General features: G+C 51.0%; 9 protein-coding genes across 9 annotated transcripts; 4 read left to right on the top strand and 5 right to left on the bottom strand.

Annotated features, from left to right (window-relative positions):
- Positions 1-249: 249 nt before the first annotated feature.
- On the top strand, positions 250-1623 carry KD926_002739 (fungal specific transcription factor domain-containing protein; the record flags this gene model as incomplete). The annotated part of the gene is made up of 4 exons (XM_053097206.1): positions 250-488; positions 542-797; positions 1022-1226; positions 1316-1623. 4 exons carry the CDS (start codon positions 250-252, stop codon positions 1621-1623), a joined length of 1008 nt encoding a protein of 335 aa, XP_052958829.1.
- A 627-nt stretch (positions 1624-2250) lies between these two features.
- On the top strand, positions 2251-3583 carry KD926_002738 (putative aminotransferase; the record flags this gene model as incomplete). The annotated part of the gene is made up of 3 exons (XM_053097205.1): positions 2251-2283; positions 2354-2811; positions 2860-3583. The coding sequence occupies 3 exons, from the start codon at positions 2251-2253 to the stop codon at positions 3581-3583; spliced, it is 1215 nt and encodes a 404-aa protein (XP_052958828.1).
- Positions 3584-3742: 159 nt separating this feature from the next.
- Positions 3743-5194, bottom strand: KD926_002737 (transcription factor domain-containing protein; the record flags this gene model as incomplete). The annotated part of the gene is made up of 2 exons (XM_053097204.1): positions 3743-5107; positions 5180-5194. 2 exons carry the CDS (start codon positions 5192-5194, stop codon positions 3743-3745), a joined length of 1380 nt encoding a protein of 459 aa, XP_052958827.1.
- A 728-nt stretch (positions 5195-5922) lies between these two features.
- KD926_002736 (uncharacterized protein) lies at positions 5923-6486 on the bottom strand (the record flags this gene model as incomplete). Its single annotated transcript, XM_053097203.1, has 1 exon — positions 5923-6486. One exon carries the CDS (start codon positions 6484-6486, stop codon positions 5923-5925), a length of 564 nt encoding a protein of 187 aa, XP_052958826.1.
- A 908-nt stretch (positions 6487-7394) lies between these two features.
- Positions 7395-9847, top strand: KD926_002735 (GroES-like protein; the record flags this gene model as incomplete). Its single annotated transcript, XM_053097202.1, has 5 exons — positions 7395-7652; positions 7772-7864; positions 8728-8854; positions 9168-9629; positions 9681-9847. 5 exons carry the CDS (start codon positions 7395-7397, stop codon positions 9845-9847), a joined length of 1107 nt encoding a protein of 368 aa, XP_052958825.1.
- A 360-nt stretch (positions 9848-10207) lies between these two features.
- On the bottom strand, positions 10208-12366 carry KD926_002734 (uncharacterized protein; the record flags this gene model as incomplete). Its single annotated transcript, XM_053097200.1, has 7 exons — positions 10208-10333; positions 10389-10535; positions 10951-10993; positions 11055-11195; positions 11669-12023; positions 12098-12152; positions 12223-12366. The coding sequence occupies 7 exons, from the start codon at positions 12364-12366 to the stop codon at positions 10208-10210; spliced, it is 1011 nt and encodes a 336-aa protein (XP_052958824.1).
- A 995-nt stretch (positions 12367-13361) lies between these two features.
- Positions 13362-14204, bottom strand: KD926_002733 (bZIP transcription factor; the record flags this gene model as incomplete). The annotated part of the gene is made up of 1 exon (XM_053097199.1): positions 13362-14204. One exon carries the CDS (start codon positions 14202-14204, stop codon positions 13362-13364), a length of 843 nt encoding a protein of 280 aa, XP_052958823.1.
- Positions 14205-15084: 880 nt separating this feature from the next.
- On the bottom strand, positions 15085-15934 carry KD926_002732 (uncharacterized protein; the record flags this gene model as incomplete). The annotated part of the gene is made up of 3 exons (XM_053097198.1): positions 15085-15266; positions 15320-15417; positions 15483-15934. 3 exons carry the CDS (start codon positions 15932-15934, stop codon positions 15085-15087), a joined length of 732 nt encoding a protein of 243 aa, XP_052958822.1.
- Positions 15935-16539: 605 nt separating this feature from the next.
- Positions 16540-18510, top strand: KD926_002731 (uncharacterized protein; the record flags this gene model as incomplete). The annotated part of the gene is made up of 3 exons (XM_053097197.1): positions 16540-16553; positions 16615-18149; positions 18215-18510. The coding sequence occupies 3 exons, from the start codon at positions 16540-16542 to the stop codon at positions 18508-18510; spliced, it is 1845 nt and encodes a 614-aa protein (XP_052958821.1).
- Positions 18511-20188: the final 1678 nt, after the last annotated feature.

The raw sequence follows: 20188 nt of genomic DNA, 5'->3' as shown, positions 1-20188 counted from the left end.
ACATGGGCATCATATTCCTCCCACTGCACCACGCAGGGCGGTGGTTTTTCTGTCTGTATAGTGGCTAACATACTCTCGGACAGTATACCGCCATTGTCTAAGAAACAAATTTAACATACTTTCTTTGTCTCCTGAAATCTGTGAGGGAAAACCGACGTACCATTCTGCGGCTGACTGAGGCTTGATCTCAGTATTGCGCGTTGCTACCACCACAGCAGCTTAGCTCTCTTAGTCAGGATTTCTTTGCGCATGCGGTTATTCCAGCGGTCGCAGTATACCCCATCCTTGGATAAAGTGCAGTGCCTGCTGCTATTTGGCATCTATCTGCAGAGCACGAACCACATCCTGCGATGTTGGATGACCGTGGGCGAAGCCATCCGGATGGCTCAGAGTTTGGGCCTATACCTTGACCAGCATGTCCCATGTAATACTGTCGGCTATCGAGAATATACGCGACGTACATGGCACCGGTGTGTTTGGTTAGATCGGTGAGTCAAGAGTGACAGGTTTCATTATCTGGGTTGCTGATGTCTACCCACAGAGTGTTGTCTGCTACGCTCGGCCGTCCGGGAATGATTCCCAAGTGGCTTTTCAACTCGATCCCCTTCCTATCCATGATTGATGATGAGTTCTTTGAAACACAGCTAGAGGGCTCCGAAAAGCGACCGGATGGAAACCCCTATACATTGGCTTTCGCTGGAAAGGCCTTTGAGCTCTATCAAATTCTGGATGATATCCTTCTAGAAATTTATCTCACCTCGAAGAAGGAGGCGGGATTCGAGGCAAATCTTCCTAATGTACTTAAGATAGACAGGAGGATACATACCTGGAGACAGTCTCTTCTCGATCATTTGCAATTTGACCCTGCTGCCAGCGACGACGAGTCTATTGTGTACCGACAAGCAACAGTCTTGAGAATTCGGTCAGTCTTTTGAAGCCACGCCAATCGAAAGAAAAATCGATCGACCAATATCCTAACAGGTCTCTACACATTCGTATACTACTATTCCGACCTGTCTAGATCAACTATTGTCAGCGCAGCAACCCAGTATCTACGGAGAGGGCACTGGATTCCACCGACACCAGTCTCTCTGAAGTGATGCTCTCCCAATGTTCGCGCATGTGCTTCCTACTTGCGCACGAATTGATCGACATATTCAACAGCAAACTCGACCCCAGGGCACCTAATCTAAGCCCCCTTCCATCATGGTGGTATTCCGTTCTATGTGGGTCCCCCAGATAATCTGTCCTGTGACGACTTTGTCCCCTCTCTCTCAGCAGCACCGACTAACAACCTGTCTTGCTCAATGATTAGACGTATTTACAGCTGCCACGGTAATCCTAATCGAGCGGTTCCTCGAAGGCCGAGACAACAGCTCGAAGAAATCTACGACCTCTCGTACCTGGGATGCCGCAATGCACGTGCTCGAATCCTACAGCGTGATTGCCGATTCTGCGAAAAGGGGTAAAGCTGCCCTCAAGGTTCTTTCGGAGAGTGTTTCTCTCGGTAAGACCGACAACATCTGGCTCTGGGAATCCTTTACGGAGATTAGCGGCTTCTCGGGGAGAGTGCAGGAGTTCCCTTTTTTGACTCTGATGACTTCTTGTGGCTGGGATGATTGAAGTCCATGAATAGATGGATACCAACATAGCCGGACACGAACCAGTTGATAAATCATTGATTGATCGATGAGATTGTACTCACAAAAGTGAGGGTTCCAGCAATGGCTAGATGAAGACGGATTCTAGCGTGAGCGAGCAAGCTTCGCCTCTCGTACTCATTCCTGCCCCTTTTAACTGGCAGTGTTTAGCATATCGGCATTTGCTCGAAGTCATAGTTAACAGCCAAGTGCAAAATGAGCAAATGGCCAATCAACGAACGGTCCGGCTACCAAGGCAAAGCCCCACCCGAAAATCCGTGGGGTGTGAAGTAATGAAAGCGTGTCTTCTATAGTGGGCGGAGTATATAGGAAATCAAAGGGTTCCAATGACCTCCGTACCTCAGGAAGAAGAAGGAGAAGGAGAAGAAAGCGGTGGAAGAGTCACGTTGACCCGGCTGAGGGCTTCCGAATTGGGAAGTACACGCGATTCGACCAATCACGGCGCTTGCCCGGCCAGATCCATCGCTGGGAATCGTGAGGAAAAACTCCACCGGGGTCTATATATTGAAGTGCCAGGAGCCCGAATTCCAAACGAACTTCTCCTTATTGAATCAAGTCAAAACCTATTAAGTTCGCAAATACAGGCAATATGGTCAAAATCAATGAATTCGCTGTGGAGCGGGTATGTCTCTTCTACATCTACTCGCGTACATCCCAACCCCATTTATGTAGAATATTCTAACCAACTATAGTGGATGGACGACCACGAGAACAATGCAAAGTACAATCTCGCTGAAACATGCTGCGCGTCCATCTCTCTCAAGGACCTTCTCTCCTTCTCCGACAACCCCAATTCCACTATCCTCGATTTCTCCAAGAAGCAAACCTACGGCGCGATCCGCGGAACTTCCGGCCTGCGATCCAACATCGCCAAGCGCTATGATTCTGGAACAGACCAATCCATCTCGGCTGATCAAGTCCTCGTGACAAACGGGGCGATTCAGGCGAACTTCCTGGCCCTGTATACGATTGTTGGACCGGGCGACCATGTGATCTGTCAGTATCCAACGTATCAGCAGCTGTACTCCGTGCCCGAGTCTTTGGGCGCAGAAGTGAGTCTGTGGAAGTCGCGCGAGGAGCAGGGTTGGGACGTAGATGTGAACGAGCTGAGAGAGTTGATCAAGGAAAACACCAGGGTCATTATTATCAAGTAGGTGCACTCAAGAGTAAGAACATGGAGATGGCTGACGAGTTGTAGCAATCCACAAAACCCGACCGGGGCAGTCCTGAAGCGTGAGAAGCTGCAGGCGATTGTTAATCTCGCTCGGGAGCATGATATAATCATCCACAGTGATGAGGTCTACCGGCCTCTTTTCCATGGAATCCAGCCAGACAGCCCGGAGTACCCTCCGTCCATCCTGTCATTTGGCTATGAAAAAACCATTTCCACGGGATCAATGTCGAAGGCATTCAGCTTGGCAGGGATTCGATTAGGCTGGATTGCGTCTTGCAGCCGGGACATCATCGAATCGTGCGCAGCGACTCGCCACTACACCACAATTTCGGTCAGTCAACTTGACGACGCTGTAGCATCTTATGCTTTGTCGGCGCCGGTTGTGGATCGGCTGCTGCAGCGGAATCTCTCCCTGGCTCGAGAGAATGCGGATATCCTGGAAGCCTTTGTCAAGGAATATGAAGGAATTATCGAGTGGGTACGGCCACAAGCCGGAACAACTGGCTTTCTGAAGATCACTAATAAGCAAGGACATCCTATTGATGATGTTGCATTCTGTGAGCAACTCCAAGATACAACCGGGGCTATGCTGGCCCCGGGAAGTGACTGCTTTGGAGGTGGAACCGACTTCAAAGGATATGTTCGGTTGGGGTATGTTCAGGAAACCCAGGTTCTGGTAGACGGCCTTCAAGCACTCAGGATGTTTTTGCAAGATGGATATGAACAAATTCCCGTTTCCAAGGAGTGACTTTGGAGCCTTGGGTAGAGCAAGAAGTCGTCCGGATTCTCCAATGTATATATTGAAAATTTTGAAACGCGTTCCAATTGACGACACGGAAGTCATTTCCAATCCTCCGGAGATTTCCTGTACTGTAAAATCTGATTCACGACGAACATGGCTGGGCACTCAGAATAAGACGAGCTCTCGGCCATGCAGGGTGAAGTATACATCCCATGGCAAAGATGTATCTGATGCCCAGAATTCCTTCATCAACTCTCGAGCGCGAGTGAAATTGCCCAAGCCACGATCTTGCATATAAGCCATACGATCTTGGATTTGTTCCCGGTCGCTGATCATATCCGTTTCACAACCAGCATTAAATATCGGCCAAAGAATCAAAATGTTAGAAGATGACAAGGGCGAAATATTGTCAACAGCGTCCAGGATGTTTATAATATCGTTGCGGACCATCGGATGTTCTTTGGAGAAGAGCCGCACACGTCGATGAAGATATAAAAGAGCGGAGTGAACAAAAGCAAGGTGTGTGTATCGCAACTCGCTATAGAGCTCATGCCCATGGGCCTTCAATGTCGCCTCGGAAGCCGCTCGCTCAGTGACGGCAAGGATGGCATTTTCTAGATATTTGGCCTCGCTCACAACGTCTTGTACAGATAGGTCTAGTAGCCAGGGCCCGGAAGCGGCATGCATACCGGTTTGACAAGCAAGTTGCGCAGTTCGCGCAAGTAAGGGTACTAACTCCAATGAATAACCGCAGATGTCATCTACATAACCTGTGATAGAACTGGGAAGCTTATTCAAGATTGTATCCTGACCTTCAAGCGTGTCCCCCGTATTGACCCCGGAAACACAAGCTAAAATATCGAGGGTGGCAAACCACTTCACTAGACACAAGACGAAAGGATCGCTGTTGTCAAAGGACCCACGCGGGACGTTGAGCATGACTTTCAGTAGGTGCATGACCCCCGACAAATGAGACCTCCATATGTGCATGTTACCATTGCAAACATCATTCGTGCAGAGTGTCATTGCCGTCATGGCCGTTTCCGCTCGGAGGACATCCTTCGCCTCGTTCATAGCAGTACGAAGACCGGAAATGGATAAGTTGGTGAATTTCAAGCACATCACCCGTGATTCAGTGGTCGCATCCCCTATCAGTCGACTATGGTGGCTAGCGGCAGAGGCAAGCAGTGCATGTAGAAGATGGGGAGTTTCTATTGCCGAGCTGATCAGCCTGTCGATGAAGAGCTTTGGAGCGGCGGGGAAAAGCGACGGAGCCGTCTCGGTGCTCAGGATGTGCAGGAAGAATTTCGACTGCTCCGACGATAGCAAAGGGGACAGCCTCAACACCGGTTGTTGAACAAGGGCCGGCGCATTCGGCTCTGTTGGTTGGATTGATATCTCCGGACAGAATACTACAGGACGTCGAAGGGTTGACTCTTGGGGCCGAATCTGCCTAATGATACTCAGGTCATAGACACATTCCCTAGGAAATCGGGTGCAGCGGGAGCAGACTGGTCGCCGCAAGTCGCACTATAGGCTGAATTAGTTCGACGAAGCCTGATGTCTATGCAGGCTTGAATACCTTGATTTTTTTTCTCCTACACTCTGAGCATCCATCTCGCCGCCTCTGAGTTTGGACGGAAGGTGTTCGGGATTGATCGGGAAATTGATTAACTGATACAAAATTCACCATGAGGACCAGTTGGAAATCTTAACCATGCGACGAACATTGAGGTGATACAGTTGATAAACCTGAAAGACCGATTGAGTTGATGGAAAGTACGGAGAGAAGGGCACTTCGTTGTCGCGAGAACGACTGTGGATGACTAAGGCTCTCATACTACGCTAGTCCCAATAGAGTCATAGTGCCGATGCAGCCAATCACCGGCGATCGTCATTTTTTTAATTTCCCCTCACAATCTCTACGATCCTTCTTCACACCTCTAATACAAAAGCTTTTCTTCATCCCGAATTATCGCCCCCCACTCCAAGCTACCATGGCCTGCTATATGGATGAGCATAGTCTGCGGCGATAGAGCTGGGGACCTCTTACCTAGTAAACAAACCCATCGAGTCACAACGCGTTCAATTTGAAGGCAAAGTAGCAAGGCAAGAAGATCGAGAAGCAAAAGCCCCAAAGTTCCGTCTTCCGCCGCATCGGTTGATATTTTTGCAGTCGATACTCAACAGGAGGCCGTGGACGCCCTCTATATATCGTTGTTCCCAACGGAGATACACTTGTCGAAAGAAAGACCGGCGCCACAGTACGCATGCTCGTTGAAACTGCTGACTGACCCCAGCTTCAGCCATCCATCCCAGGTGCCACCATGGTTCAAACACAAGCACTAAGTACCGCAGATTTTTCCGTGCTCAGCATTGCGAATGTATTTGGCAATAGCACCGGCAATGGTCTTTTGCTGTGTGGTACTATCGCAGTGTTGACCCGTGGCATGGAATGACCACTTTATATTGTCGAATGTGCCAGTCATGCAACGACAATTATGCTGATCGGAGAGGCTCTTGATCGCGGCCCCGAGCGCCTGAGAATAGTTGATCACATGGTCTAAAATACCGAGACAGGCTTGGGCCACAATTGTGGCTTGACAAACATTCATGGGAGTGCGCTCCGCCAGATTGACGGCGCTGTCTCTCGCACTGATGGTGGCCATCTCAGCGTCCAGGAGCTCGGTGAGGTTGATCTGAGCCATCCGTCTAGAAGAGGCTTTCCTTGAATTGACTGCGACAATGAAGATGCAAGTACTGAGATTGGTAAAAATAAGGTGATCGCGATCAATAGTTTCTGTAGGGATAACATAGTAGTAAAGGGAGTCGAGGATAATGAGACTATACAAAAGAATCGTTGGAAGGGTTTGAACATAGAAATCGTAGAAGCTTTCAAAGGTAGGCATTGGAGAAAATTCCTGATTGATAAAATCCTCTTCCTTATATAGCCCAAAGATCTGAGATGCGTAGATTTCCACTACTGTGTTATTGGGATCAGGAGTAAGACATTGTCATGTTCAGCAAGAGAGCAAAAATTGTTGAGGGACATCGGGGATATCAGCACAAGGGTTATTGACCCCACTCAGGGACTTTCTCATTCTCCGAACAACAGCCCATAACCATCAAATCTCATTGGATACTCGTTCCTATTAGCAGACCTGAAAAACACTCACCTATCTATGGCTGCTCGACCCATCCACTGCACTGGTTTATGTAGAGGGCCCCGCAACAACCTTCGGATCAGTATTGGGTACGGGCTAACCCCAGCGCTCCGATCAACCGCCAACGCCGAATAAACACGGAATACTCAGGTCAGATGGACAGTAAAAGATGGATTTAAACAATTATATTGTGTTTTAGACAACTACTTGTGCCTGTAGCTAGACCGTAAGATGACCCAATAGAAACTGGGCAGACAGTTGGCTCCAGAGACTGGAAAGATAAATGGAATTAAAAATAGGGTACACCCCCCCGGTTACCCCGTGCCAGCGTGCAGCATCCGAGGATCTTCCTCCGGCGTGGATCAACTATAGTCCTCGAGTCACGTGATCATTCAGGGGGTCATATACTCCGCTGAGGATTAGATGACCAATAGAACAACACATCACCTTAACACCCCGACACCCCAACGTGATGTACTAGTCCTATTCAGGCTTAGACCCCGCGCGAATTTCCTTTTTTGGCTGTACTATTGGGTTCTTATCATAGTTAGGGTAAGCTGTATATTCGCCACCAAGTGCGTATGCTGAATATTGTATGTTGCTATCGCCGGCGCCGTCATTATTACTGCAGCACATTGCTGTATACAGTAATAATGGCTTCATTAAATGGCTATCTTCAAGGCTACGGAAGCGACGATCCTCCCAACGAGCAGTGGAATGAGCAATTCGAAGAAGAGGAATTGAATGAGCAACTTCAAGATCGTATCCCTCTTCCCCCCGGACTACAAACTCAACGATTCGATTCATATGATGAAGTCATTGAAATTCTCAACGCTCATGGACATGATTATGGCTATGCAGTCAATAAAAAGCGCGTTAAAAAGGTCAAATCTGGCTCCCATATAAAGAATGTATGTGTCAAACCCTAGGATCCGTCTAAGCTGCGCTGGTCTGCTACCGTAGATAAGTTCAAGCACTGGTGATCAACTGGTTGATCCTGAGTTCTGAATGGGCGATACTTAACCTGGAGCCCCGTGGCTCTCTGACTGAGACTGGCGTGTATGACTCGGTGACCCTCCCTGAAGGTCCTGAATGCAGCGAAGATAGAAGTAAGGCCAGGTTGGTACGTATACCTCCCTGTGATAGTGATAGGCGAATCTAATAGCAGTAACAAGTTACTATCAAAGATGTAGTTGTTATTGAACACGAAGAACTAAACAAGAACTATCTAACAGGTGGGTGAATGAGCGTCCTTATATAGTCCTCCTAGAGTATGCCATCCCGTATACCTTATAGGTCTGCGGCATACCATATCACGTGACCCATGTTTCCTCCGTAGCGTCATCAGCCTCGGGCCGCTGTTGTCCTATCGTTTCTGCCTCGCGGCTCTTAGTGTTGCAAGGGTCCGTAACAGTATGGATTAAATGTGACCGAGGAAGTCGATATGACTGTCGTCTTGAGGAAGGCCAGCGGAAACGCAAAACTAGCACAATCAAGACTAACTGCCCATTTAAGATCATTACAAGGTTTCAAGATAATGATCTTTGGCGTTTATTCCAAGTGCCAAATTTCCATATCACATGGCCACGCTAAACCGAATAGGAAATGGGTGTCGGGATAACCCCGGTTGGGGGGAGGGGGGGGGTATCGGTCTAACACGACCCTAAAAATATATCCACCCCTAACCACAGGTATTTACGGAAGGTAGTACCTAGCGGCGGCCACAACGAGAAAACACAATATTTTACTTTCTTCAGAAACCCTCTGGGTGGATCTGCCTACAGAATACGGAGTAAGAAGTTCTTTGTTTGCTTGATTATAATACACTGACTCTACTCCATAATAAGGTATTATACAGCTAGAATCCACGATAAATTAACGAAAGTGAAATATATACTACTCCGTACACCGTAGTAGCAGTACACCATAGATATCACTCCACTCTATAGACCAAGATTTAGTCCCAAATACGAAACTAACGCACAGTCGAGGTTACATCACCCGGCTCTACATCCGCGAGATGCACGAGCAAATAAAACAGCCCAATGCACCCCCATTGGCGTCTCAGAGGGTCCACTGACCAGCATCAGCCCTCAGATTGCTAGAGGGGCCGGTCCGCTGTTAGGGCCGGTTAGCAGTGCAGACTATTAGTAGATTGTTTAGTGACGGTAGCTAATTTGCTTACTAGTCTTGGCGCAAAGTTTAATATTAAACTAATATGAACGGATAATTTGTATTTTTGAGGGCCTTGCGCCCTTGCCTGCTCCAGCTGAAGCGTGACATCAATTACGGAGTGTGGAATCTGGCCTGAGTCCTTATTCCCGACTCCCAGGGCTAACGAGCATCCAATAGGCTACGGCGGCGGCTTCGCCGAAAGCATCGTTGCGCCAGCCTCTCATTTCTACGTCCCACCTGACAACGTCTAGCTAGACACGGCGGCCCCGATCGAACCGTTAGCAGTGGCCTGGCACGCCGTCAACGTATCGCCGTTCAAATTTGGCGACACGACGGTGATCGTCGGAGGTGGACCCATTGGCATTTGCGTCCTGCAGGTGCTGAAGATGCAAGGGGCGAAGGAGATCATCGTGGCGGAGCCAATGGAGGGCCGGCAGAAGCTGGCGCGTCAATACGGCGCGACGGAGATACTGGACCCGGGCAGCGAGGACGTGTCAATGCGAGTGCAGGAGATGACACGGCGGGAGTCGAGGGGGGGCTGAATAGTGTGATCTCGGCGTGTCGGACGCACGGGACGATCGTGAACATCGCGGTGTGGGAGAAAGATCCGGCGCTGCATGTCAACGAGCTGATGTATCGGGAGGTTCAGAATATGCAAGCGGCGTTGTACGATGAAATGCCGTTTCAACACACACTTGAGGCCTTGAGTTATGGTGAGTGGAAGCCGGCTGTGATGACCGATGTATTGTGCTTACATAGGCTAGGCCAATTAGACCCCCGTGGTATGATTACGTCGAAGATATCACTGGAGGAGGCTGTGGAGAAGGGCTTCAAGGTATTGGTGGATGAACGGGATCGTCATTGCAAGATCTTGGTCAATTTACGAGCTGCCGAGTGCGCTGGGGATGAACCGAATGGTTCTGGGTCTTAAGGAATCATGTAAATGGCACGAACATAGTAGATTTACTTTATTCAGTGCTGTAACTAGGTATACTATAATTAAAGGCTCACGGCTACCACAGTTTAGGGCACTGGTAGGCCCGAGAGCGCTTCCACGTACATCAAAGACCATGCTAAGCCTACTATCCGGTAAAAAGGAAAGTAGATATCACGAATTGTCATCATATTCATCAATCACAATTTCCGGAGTTAGGGAATGGTCACATTATTCGAGTTACCAAACTCATCAAAGCGTCCGTCCTACTTTTACAAAACATGAAACATCCCAGAGTCATTCCGCATCAATTCATACCAAGCTTCCAGGTTCCCAAAGCTCAGCTAGTAGAATAGCTTATTCCTCTGGCTGGTCACCCTGATAATTCTTGGAACCGCCCTTCCTTCCAGCCTCTCTGGCCTTGGGATCGCCAGGTTCGAAGCTCCCGCTGGAAGCATGGCCACCCTGGGAGGCAATGTCTCGCTAATTGAATTAGTCGACGCATGACAGATGTTTTGGGGCTTTTTGGGGCTCTTACCTGCTTACTGGGATCCATGTTGTGGAATCCGCCCTGATGACTGGACTGGCCACCTTTGCTGGCGATATTCTCAACCTCCTCGTGGGGACGGTTGGCAAAGTTTCCGGGGTTCGGGTTGGAAGTCATTTTAATAGATATGGTGGGCGTCTGTGTAGTAGCCTTTCAGAATCAAGTACAGATGATAGAGATGTAGAGAATACTTGTCGCGGTGATTGATCGGTCGACTGGCACAGTATAAGTATTCTTCATGCTGGGGTGTATGATGTCACCCAAACATCACCCATGATGATTCCATGAGCTCCATCCCTCAACGAGATCGGAAATTGTACAATACAAGGACCCGCACCCGGTGGTAGGAGCTGTCCGGGTCAAAGACAAGCTAAGCCGGTGATTGCCATTGTGTCAGCCTAATGGACGTCATCAACCACATCCTGACCCATACGGATAACCAGAATACAAGCTCTATAAGCATGAGCTACATTGGAGTGTGAAATGGCTAATACACCGTGCTCTTATTCGATGAAATTTAAAGTTCCTAGTGCTAGATCCCCGGTTTGTCCACCCGGCTCGCCCGAGCCTCATCTTTCACATGAAGACCTTGATCGCTGGATTAGAACATCGATCGTTAGCATCGTCCTGGCCGCCCATTAGGGTCCAAGTACTGACAAATTCGAGCCTCCGGAAGCTCTGCTGATAAATTTGCCCCTGTCGTCAGGGTCGGACGGAGACCCATCGTCCCCCAGTCGGTCCAGCATCTGTCGTGCCTCCTGCCTGGATTCGTCGGGTGCATTTGGGTCGTTTAGAGTACTTGATTCGCGTTAGTCAGAGATGTGGAGACGGGGTTCTATGATAGGCTGACTCTTTGTATTCACGAACGGCATTCACCACTTCCTCGGTTGAGGACCAACGTGTTATACGAATATTAGATGACATGATTCTTGTCTCGTGCAATATTGAGATTTCGTATTTCAGAGTGGATCCTACTAGATTCAATCCATGATGATGCTGGGAATTCGACGCAATATATTGTTAACCGATCACCCCGGGAAATCTGACACACGTATGACGGAGGTGGCATGCAGACGGCGATCTTCATTGTTTCTACTTGATCATATCTCGTGATGCGGGGCTCAGTCCTCGTACGATGTCTGATGCAACTATTTACAAGTGGCGCAGGAGATCAGTACACTGTGGTATGTTCCTTTGTCCAAAGTCCATTGTCCTTGGCCCAGTTGCGAGCAACACCCAACGACTACTAGAAGCTACGCCCTTTCATAAACACCGCGATGCAGCTGGCATTGTCACTCCCCGGTCTCTGGCCCACCTCGGACACCAGAATGCGAGCCACTCGCTGAGTCCTTGGGTCCGCATACCAGGAATCCGAGAGCCGATTCAGAATCTCCGTATCCTCTAGCCGGTCCGTGACTCCGCCCGAGGTCGGCGCCAGGATGTACGTCCCATGCTCTGTAAGGGACATCCTCGTGATGAATGGCTCGCTCGAGAGAAGACCATCTTGCACCCCAGGTGCGTCCGGTACCTCACTACTATCGCTCTCCGGACATCCGATCGACGAATGGTCCTTGGAGAGGGTCTTATATGCGAGATCGCCCAGCGCTCGCGACATGTTCAGGCCACCTAATAGTAATAAGCATCGCTCAGTATGGAAACTCTCATTTCAGGCGATGGGTTTCTCGGTCAGAACGGCTCACCCACTCTCAATGCGCCATGTCTTTGGACAACACTGCCGCCGGCGGCTTCAATGCGCTGTCGTTATTCCGGACTCCCTGGCTTATGGGCCTTAGTCAAACGTCGCTGCAACCAAGTTAGCTGAAACTGTAATTATGCCCTCCCATCCATCAGTAGACGATTTTACCACCGTCCCCAGGCTGCTTGCCGGGTCATACAGCTCACCGAGCATAACATGGGAATCGCCCAAGTTGGCCACGACCAGGAACCTCGCGTCAGATTCACCAAGCATACTGCCAGCGTGGAACCGGAGTAGAGGAGTGCCTGTTTTCCGTTCATAAATTCCTCAAATAGCAGGCGTTCTTCGTCCTTGATCGCGGATCGGATCGCTTCGTCGTAGTCCCCCTGCCGGAGATGGTTGCTTTGCAGGAGCAGACGCGGCAGGTTGTATTTGGTGTGGCCACCGACTTCCCGTGATGCACTGGTATTTCGGGGGGTGTATCAGCACTTTTGGCGATAGATGCTCGAGAGGGAGAGGTTACGGGGAGAGCATAAAGAGAAATCAATCGCATACTGTCCATCGCAAAGAACGAACAACGCCAACCGGTCCACAATATCATCCGGAAAGTCCGCCGATCGGATAATAGAATAGCGGTCAAGCTGGGAGGGCCGCGACCCTTGTGTCTGAACGGAGGGTCAGAAAAAAAATCTCCGATCGAGGAACTTGCAGAGTTATGATCATACGCTGCACGGTGGACGTCCGAGACCTTAAGACAACCACAATTGATGCTCTATACATACAGTGCAGGCGTATATCTTCATGTGTGGCCTGCGAAACGGACAGGTGGCCCTTTTAATGCACTATGGGGTTCCATATCCGGCCACTTGGCTGCCAGGTCTCCGGGTGTGGTACTTTTTGCCGGTCCCCTTTGCGCCGTTTTAGCTGGTGTCAAGGAAATGGGAACATAGCTGGCACGGTTCGCGATCATTTATGGATGTTTCTTCCGGCCAATCTAGAGGCAGACGACGGTGCCTGACCTGTGACGTCAGATTACCCACTTCTAGTGTCCACCGGCATACTGAGTGGCCTGCTGGGGCCTGTGACTAAGGCCGTTGAAGACGAGGGAACCGAGAAGTCTATACTGGGTACGGTGTAAGAATCCTTTTGAATGGGCCTTTGCGAACGAGGCTATTGCCACCGAGTGAAAGAAGTATAGAAAGAAATGCTTCATCATGACGAACGCTGGCTAGTTAATGGTACAAGATGACAGATACGACAACGCTAGATTATAAAGCGGGCTCTCCGCCATAGTTCAACAACTCCTGGAATAACCCTTCATCGATGAAACTGTCCAGGCTGGCGTCGGTACTGACGCTCAGCACCGAGTCCCGACGCGTCCGGTCCGTCTCGCAACTGGCGACCGGCAGCGTACTGCTACCACTACTACCAGGACCGTCCTCATCGACCGACAGCGCGGTGGACGAGGCCTCCTCCGGCGCAGGACCCGACCGGGCCAGGATGGGCGATTTCGCGACCGTCACGTTCTTGACCATCCCGGCCAAATGATTCTGGATAGCAGGATCGGCGCACTGCGAGTGACGCAGTAACTCATTTTTCAAGTCGAGCACTTCCCCCTGCAGCTTAGCGAACTCAGACTCCAGGGATTGTTTCCGCTGCGCGACGTCCTTGAACTGGTCCTGGAGTTTCTTGGTGAACTGGCGCTTCCTCTCGCGGCATTTGGTGGCGGCGCGACGGTTGCGCGCCAGGAAATTCTCGCGCTTCCGACGATCTGCCTCCTCTCGGTCTTTGTTCGGGGCGAGTGGGGCAGCGTGCCGAGTAGCTAGAGTAGTTGTTTCGTCGTTTCCGATCTGCGACGCCGGTGGGGACGGCGGGGGGTTCTGTTTTGGGCCCTGGATTCCCGGCAGAGAGGAAGGATTGGCAGTCGGGGGCTGGGATAGGAGGGCATTGATGTTGAGCCAGGACTCGTCCGTTAGGTATGGGAGAAATGAGAGCGAGGGCGAGTTCAGCGCCGCGAAGGGAGGAAGGGAGTTGGTAGGAGGTGCCGGATTCGACAGGGAGGCGGAGAGATCGGTCAACTGCGGAGGGAGATGGGTGACCTCGGCGGACATGATTGATTGATTAACTAATAGTGCTGACGAGGTGGAGGATCGTTAGATTAAGAGGATCCAGTCGAGTCGGTGAGTTGACCATCTGAAAGAAGAATCCGTCGCGTAAATAAATACTACCTACGATGCGACCGGGCGGACAGCTGGAGCAGGGTCATCGCGAGTCGATGGGAGGGTTAAAACAGGGATACCACCATGCGCATCTGGGAAAGTCCATGAAGCTTCCAGAGCCTGTCGGACAGAATGCATCGATGCATGTACCCATCGAGTCTCAAGTCTGGATGGGCCGGAAAAGACCCACGGATTCGATGATTGGTGAAAGTTACATCCTGAAGTCAGACTGACGGACTCCATTGCGGCCGGTTCAGCGTTCGCTCAGGGTTCGAAAGTCGAAGTTCAGGGTTCACAGCACAGGTTCCAAGATTCGACGAGATTCCGCCAAGTTGACGCCGATCCCGGCCCGTCTGGTGAAAGCACGGAGGAGAATGAATCGACCTTTTTTGACGTGGGTGGCTCCCGGGAAGAACGGCCTGGGGCGTCCACCCGGGCAGCTCCACCCGGCACTCTCTTCCAGCCAATGTTCGCAGACAGGTGAAGTCAGAGTCGACTATGACTACTCCGTACGGAGTAGGGACTATTACTCGTCACTGGGTAAGTATGGAGTATGGATTGCCCCATCTATTACGGAGTAGTTTGATCTGTAGCTATACCTATACAATCGCTGCATTAAATCCTATCGCCAGTACTCTTCTTCTACCACGCCCACCCCGAACGTGCTGTCAGTCCGCTCGCTGGATCCTGCCAGAGAGAGGATGTCGGATGGGTTCATCAATCCACCCTCAATTGTTCGACTGCTATCTCCGGCCCCGCAGAGTGTCCGCATTCACCAGTCTCGTCCAGCACGCCTAATTGAGCCAGAATCTCGTGCGTCAGAGGTCTTCGCCCCGGCAGCTGCGTCGGACACACCCAGTTGCGGTCCTGGTGCACTCGTCGATATAGTTCCCGGAGTCCCTTCACTAGGCTCTGCTGCTGCCTTTCCAGCAACGGCACGTTTCTGAGAGTGTTCTCGTAGAGTCAGCCGCCGTGGTTTGGGGGAAGCGATCGCAGCTGGCATTCACCTTTTCGCAATCGTAGGGGTCTTGGTGCGCCGTTTGGGGCCAGACCGGCATGGAAGATTCGACGCGCGGCAATGTTGACAGGGCTTGACGCTGTCGCACTGCGAGAGTCAGTACGAGTTCGTCTGAGTGGGATGAGTCCGTACCTTAATCTTTCTCGCCCTACACTCGTCGCATGCTGCCTGCACGCGGGGACGGGAGGCCCGTTTGTGGTGCTGTCTGGGGGTGTAGTGTAGGCGCGTCGTATCCGTAGCAGTTCCTGCACCGGCATCCATCATGCGTTAAGACGAATGTCACTGTCCGATGCGGATCATTTACTTTCTCAAGGTGCATGGGATCGATGGCCCATTTGTATAATGTAACTCGTCCATTGTCCATCGGGATACGCGTGGACGGACTGACGTCGATCGTCTCGTCATGCCGTGTACAGATGATGTCAAGCGAGTGGACAATCCAGTCCCTCGGAGAAGCAGAAATCATCCGCCATGATCGATTATAGATTTCCTGACGCATCACGCTCAATGATTTGCCGGGGATATAATTTCCGTGTGTTGCCGCTTTCTCCGCGCCAGCACGATCGGGCGGTTCCACCAGCTCTATTTCGACCGACGACCACATTTTGGGAGCTGACCTGATGCATTATGCATTACTCAACAACGTTCGGTCGTGATCTCATTCTTGCATCACTCTACAAGGCTTCTCGTCTAGAGGCTGCCATCGACTCCAATTCGCTTGCTTGGTAGGGATTCGCCCGTCTACGGTCTCCTATCAACCATTTGACCTGAAAACTATGGACCACGCCTTGAGTCATTCATAGTGGCGACTCCGCCCGCGTTCTGTGCGAGGAAATCACTGCCCGTTGGCTCCGTAACCTAGTGAGATGCGACCATCCCCATTGGCCTAGCGCAATATATTTCAAGTTTCGTCGATTCGTACTTCTGGCCATTGTGCCAATTGACCAATCGTGACCCCGCGGATTTATGATGTAACGTGGGTCGCTGCGGATCGGGCCTTTGGACCTGCTCCCTACTCCTGGAACTAGATAAAGCCGCCATGCGCACAAACCGTTGCCGATGGACACGAACGATTTCCCTCGCCCTCGGAAAATAAAACAAGACGAAGGAAAAAAAAAAAATAAATAAATAAATAAAAAATAAAAAATAAGAAATAAAAAAAAAACATCGCGAACGAGACAGAAATAGAAAGACCTTCCATAGTCCATCATGTTGCACAAAAGGTAAGGAATTCTGCTATGAAAGGCCACGGAACGGTGTTGACCTACGTCGTTGTCTTTGCAGGAGCGCTCACAAGCCCAGCGATGCTTTTCTTCGCGACTTCCAGCGCAAGTTCTCCGGGGTCGCCGCCACGCCCTACACCACCGGAGCCGGCATCATGCCCGACCAGCTCGTCCAAGCCCTGCCGGGTCTGGTGTCCAATCCGACCCTCCTACCGAGCCCCCGGTACTCGTTGTCTCCGCCCGGTCGAACCAACTGTTCGTACAGCGCCTTCAATGTTCCAATGTGTACGGCGCTGCCCGATCAGCCGGTCGACGCATCTCTCTCGCAGGCTGTACCATGCAACGTTGGCGCCCAGCCGATGCTGCTGGCCCCGGCGTATAACCTGCCGCAAGATCCGTGCGGGCTCCAAGGCCCGGCGGTCCAATACCAGGACCATCTTGGTGACTTCTCCGATCTGTCTGCTCAGCACCCGCGAGAGATTTCCCCGCCCGATTCGCAACTCGGACAGTCGAGTGCATTGGATGAGACGCAATCCGTGTACGATGGCCAACAGCCGCTCCGATTTCAGGTTACCCTGCATGCCCCCACGGCGACCTACAATCCTACCCGCCAGAACCCCGTCACCTATCTCAACCGTCGTCAGGGGTACAAGATCTCCATCATCGATACGGCACCCCCGGTTACACTCCTCCACCCGGTGCGATACCGCACGCATTTTCGCATCGGGTTCGACAACGACCACCAGCGAGCTGACCCCGTGGCTGCCTGGAGGCTGTGGCGAGACAATCGCGGACTGAACGAGGCCAGCCGGGGCGACGGGCAGCTGCGAGCCGTCGAGTTTGTCGACGTGATGTCGAACGTCATCCGTGGCCGGCCGCCGGGGTCTCAGGTGGCTCTGGAAAGCTCGTCGGTGGACGGCTTCAGCATCGTGTGGCTGGCTGACCCGCAATCGGGCCACGCCGGGTGCGAGGCTTACATTCTTTTCAATTTCCTCTCCACCGACTTCACCTTGTCCAAGGGGGTACAAGGGGCACCGCTCCGACTGTATGCGAAGACGGAGTTATTCGCGCCCGACGCCTCAGCCCAGCCACCGCTGTCCACAGCGGAGATATGCTACTGTAAAGTCAAACTGTTCCGAGACCACGGGTCGGAGAGGAAGCTATCGAATGACGCCGTGAAACTCAAGAAGACCATCGACAAGGTTCACCAACGGCTCGATACCTTGGATTCGGGTGCCGCACAAGGCCGATTGACCACCGGCAAAAGGAAACGGGGAAAGGGAAAGCCTCCGGCAACAGCACGAAAAAAAGTAGAGCCCTTCCTAACCATGACCCATGATTTCTCCGCCCGCGATGAACTCCAAACAGTAATCTCCGAACTGGAAGCCGTGCTGTCGTCGTCCCGACCGCGGAGTACGCTTTCGCTTCGGGGCGATGCTCAAGACGATCCGGATCGGTCCCCTGTCGTGTTATCGAACCCTTTGCAAGGCTCTCCGACCAGTATCGATGAGCAGTTGGTGAAACATAGGCTCGGCAGGGAAACAACGGGGTCTTTCTCGCCCATGAGCACCTCAACCCAGGACCATACCCATGCCGGTGAGTTTAGCAGACCCGTGCCTACGATCAAGTCAGACTCTTATTAACGCGATCATCCATTCTAGTTGCGTGCTTTTACATCCTTCGACGCATTGACGGACAGGTTGAGGACTACTACCATGCGCTGTATCTCAACGAACGGACCCTGTCGGATCTACTCTGCCACCTCTCGCAGATGTATCAAACAGAAATCAGTCATATCAGCCATGCGATTCGCGTCAACGCGGGTGGCCTGCGCATCGTGATCGACGACGTCGTTCGAGAGATTCCCTCGGGCCAGGACATGATTGCAGAAATCTCGAAGGATGGTGATGACACCGTTGGGTCACCACCGCGGTTTCGAGTCACCTTGTTCTATTAGCCTACTGTTGTCACGATCTCCTTTTTCATGCGTATCCACCCTGGAGGCAGGCAGTTTCTTTTCATTTGTCTCAATAATACCACGAGATGCCTTTCTACAACCATGCACATATCATCTACGAAGTATAGCCTATTAGTTGAGTATTAATGATCTACACATCGCCCCCTTCCACTCCAGGACGCCACGTATATAGATTTTAGATAAGAACCAAATCCCGAGTGTCATATCGACAGGCTGGATCCACCACTGCACGATGGCCGGCGATTCGTCGCATCAATCTTCCTGCCGCCCCTCCGGCTTCCATGGAACTGCAAACCCTGGCACGATCCCTGCCCGAGACTAACAGAATCCGCGCGGCCCACGGAGAACGATCCACTCCGATGATGTCAGACAAGTGTCGCATTCTGATTCCGTATTGTATCCTGGACTCAGCTGGTGTTCCAACTTCATAGAATCGATCGTCGTCCGCGGGGGAGTGGCTGAATTACACGAATGAGCGAGCCCGGGGAACTTGTCATCGGCAGGTATAAAGCGTCTACCTAGAATTCTTCATTTGTCGATGGAGGAATTTTCTAGGATACCTTTGTTTTAGCGATGGGGGGTTTTTTTTTTATTAAACTGGCTCTCCGCTTGTGCATTCAATCATCAAAGTCGCACAACCTCCTCATTCAAAATCCGAGACGGCATTCTGAGAGAAAACGAAAGTTGAAAAGGCAACCAGTACCAGTAAGTAGGTGTCTATTCCCCTAACCTGCCTACTCATCCTACCTGTCATCCAAACTTACCATTCCCCACTAGCTATTGACAAACGGAATGACAATGACCACCAGACTACGAATAACCCGCGTCCAGGAATGGTTACAAAACATAAGCAACACGGGGCACCATGCGGACTGTCTGCCCGAACCCTCGAATCCCTCGATAGACGCGACGGACCGGAAAGATTCGACCAGCGAAGAGGACACGACGCAAGCACCCTCAAGCCAGTTCCCCTGTCGGTGTTGTCGAGAAGATAATGTGGACTGTGACGGGCTGGTGCCGAGTTGTTCGTACTGTGCGCACGAACAGCTTCTTTGTTTTTACGTGGCCCCGAAGAGTCGACGGAGGTTGCGAGGGCCGTCTTCTTAGGGTATATTATCTCTTCCGATCTGGATTCTTTGTTTACTTATACTTTTTTCTTTTCTACTTTATATATTCTTGATGGTTGGTCTGCTTAGCAAGAGCTGGTCTCATACCTACCCTGTCTTTCACCTTCCGCCCAGCACGGTTTAATACGAAGCAACGCAACAATTCAAGTGACTGGAATTGTTCGATCACATGATGTTCCCCATCAATCATCTCGTTTTCGGGTCCATTCTCGCGCTCACACGTCTTTGGTTACCAGGTCCTATCCTTGTCAAGTACCTCACATGATGTCCTCTATACTAAGATCCGCCCATCATTTGATTCTGTCAAGAAGGTCCTTAGCAACCTTCCACGTATCTTTCTTTCACCAACATCTAGTAACATCCTTCTGTTTATTTGTATTATCGATGAGATGTACAGGATAGTTAAGATTGTCTTCTCGTTGCTGGATACCCTCTATCTTTGGAAGCGTTGCTATCCGACTATAGGAACCATCGTGTCGATTGAATGCGAAACGCTGTCAGTCGAATACATGTTGAAATAGGTAAACCAG

This window comes from Aspergillus affinis (genome assembly GCF_023601865.1).
Source record: "Aspergillus affinis strain CMG 70 chromosome Unknown NODE_15_length_407527_cov_87_040692, whole genome shotgun sequence".
Classification (NCBI taxonomy): Eukaryota; Fungi; Ascomycota; class Eurotiomycetes; order Eurotiales; family Aspergillaceae; genus Aspergillus; species Aspergillus affinis.
Note: the sequence above shows the minus strand (reverse complement) of the source record. Positions and strands in the feature narration are given on the sequence as shown.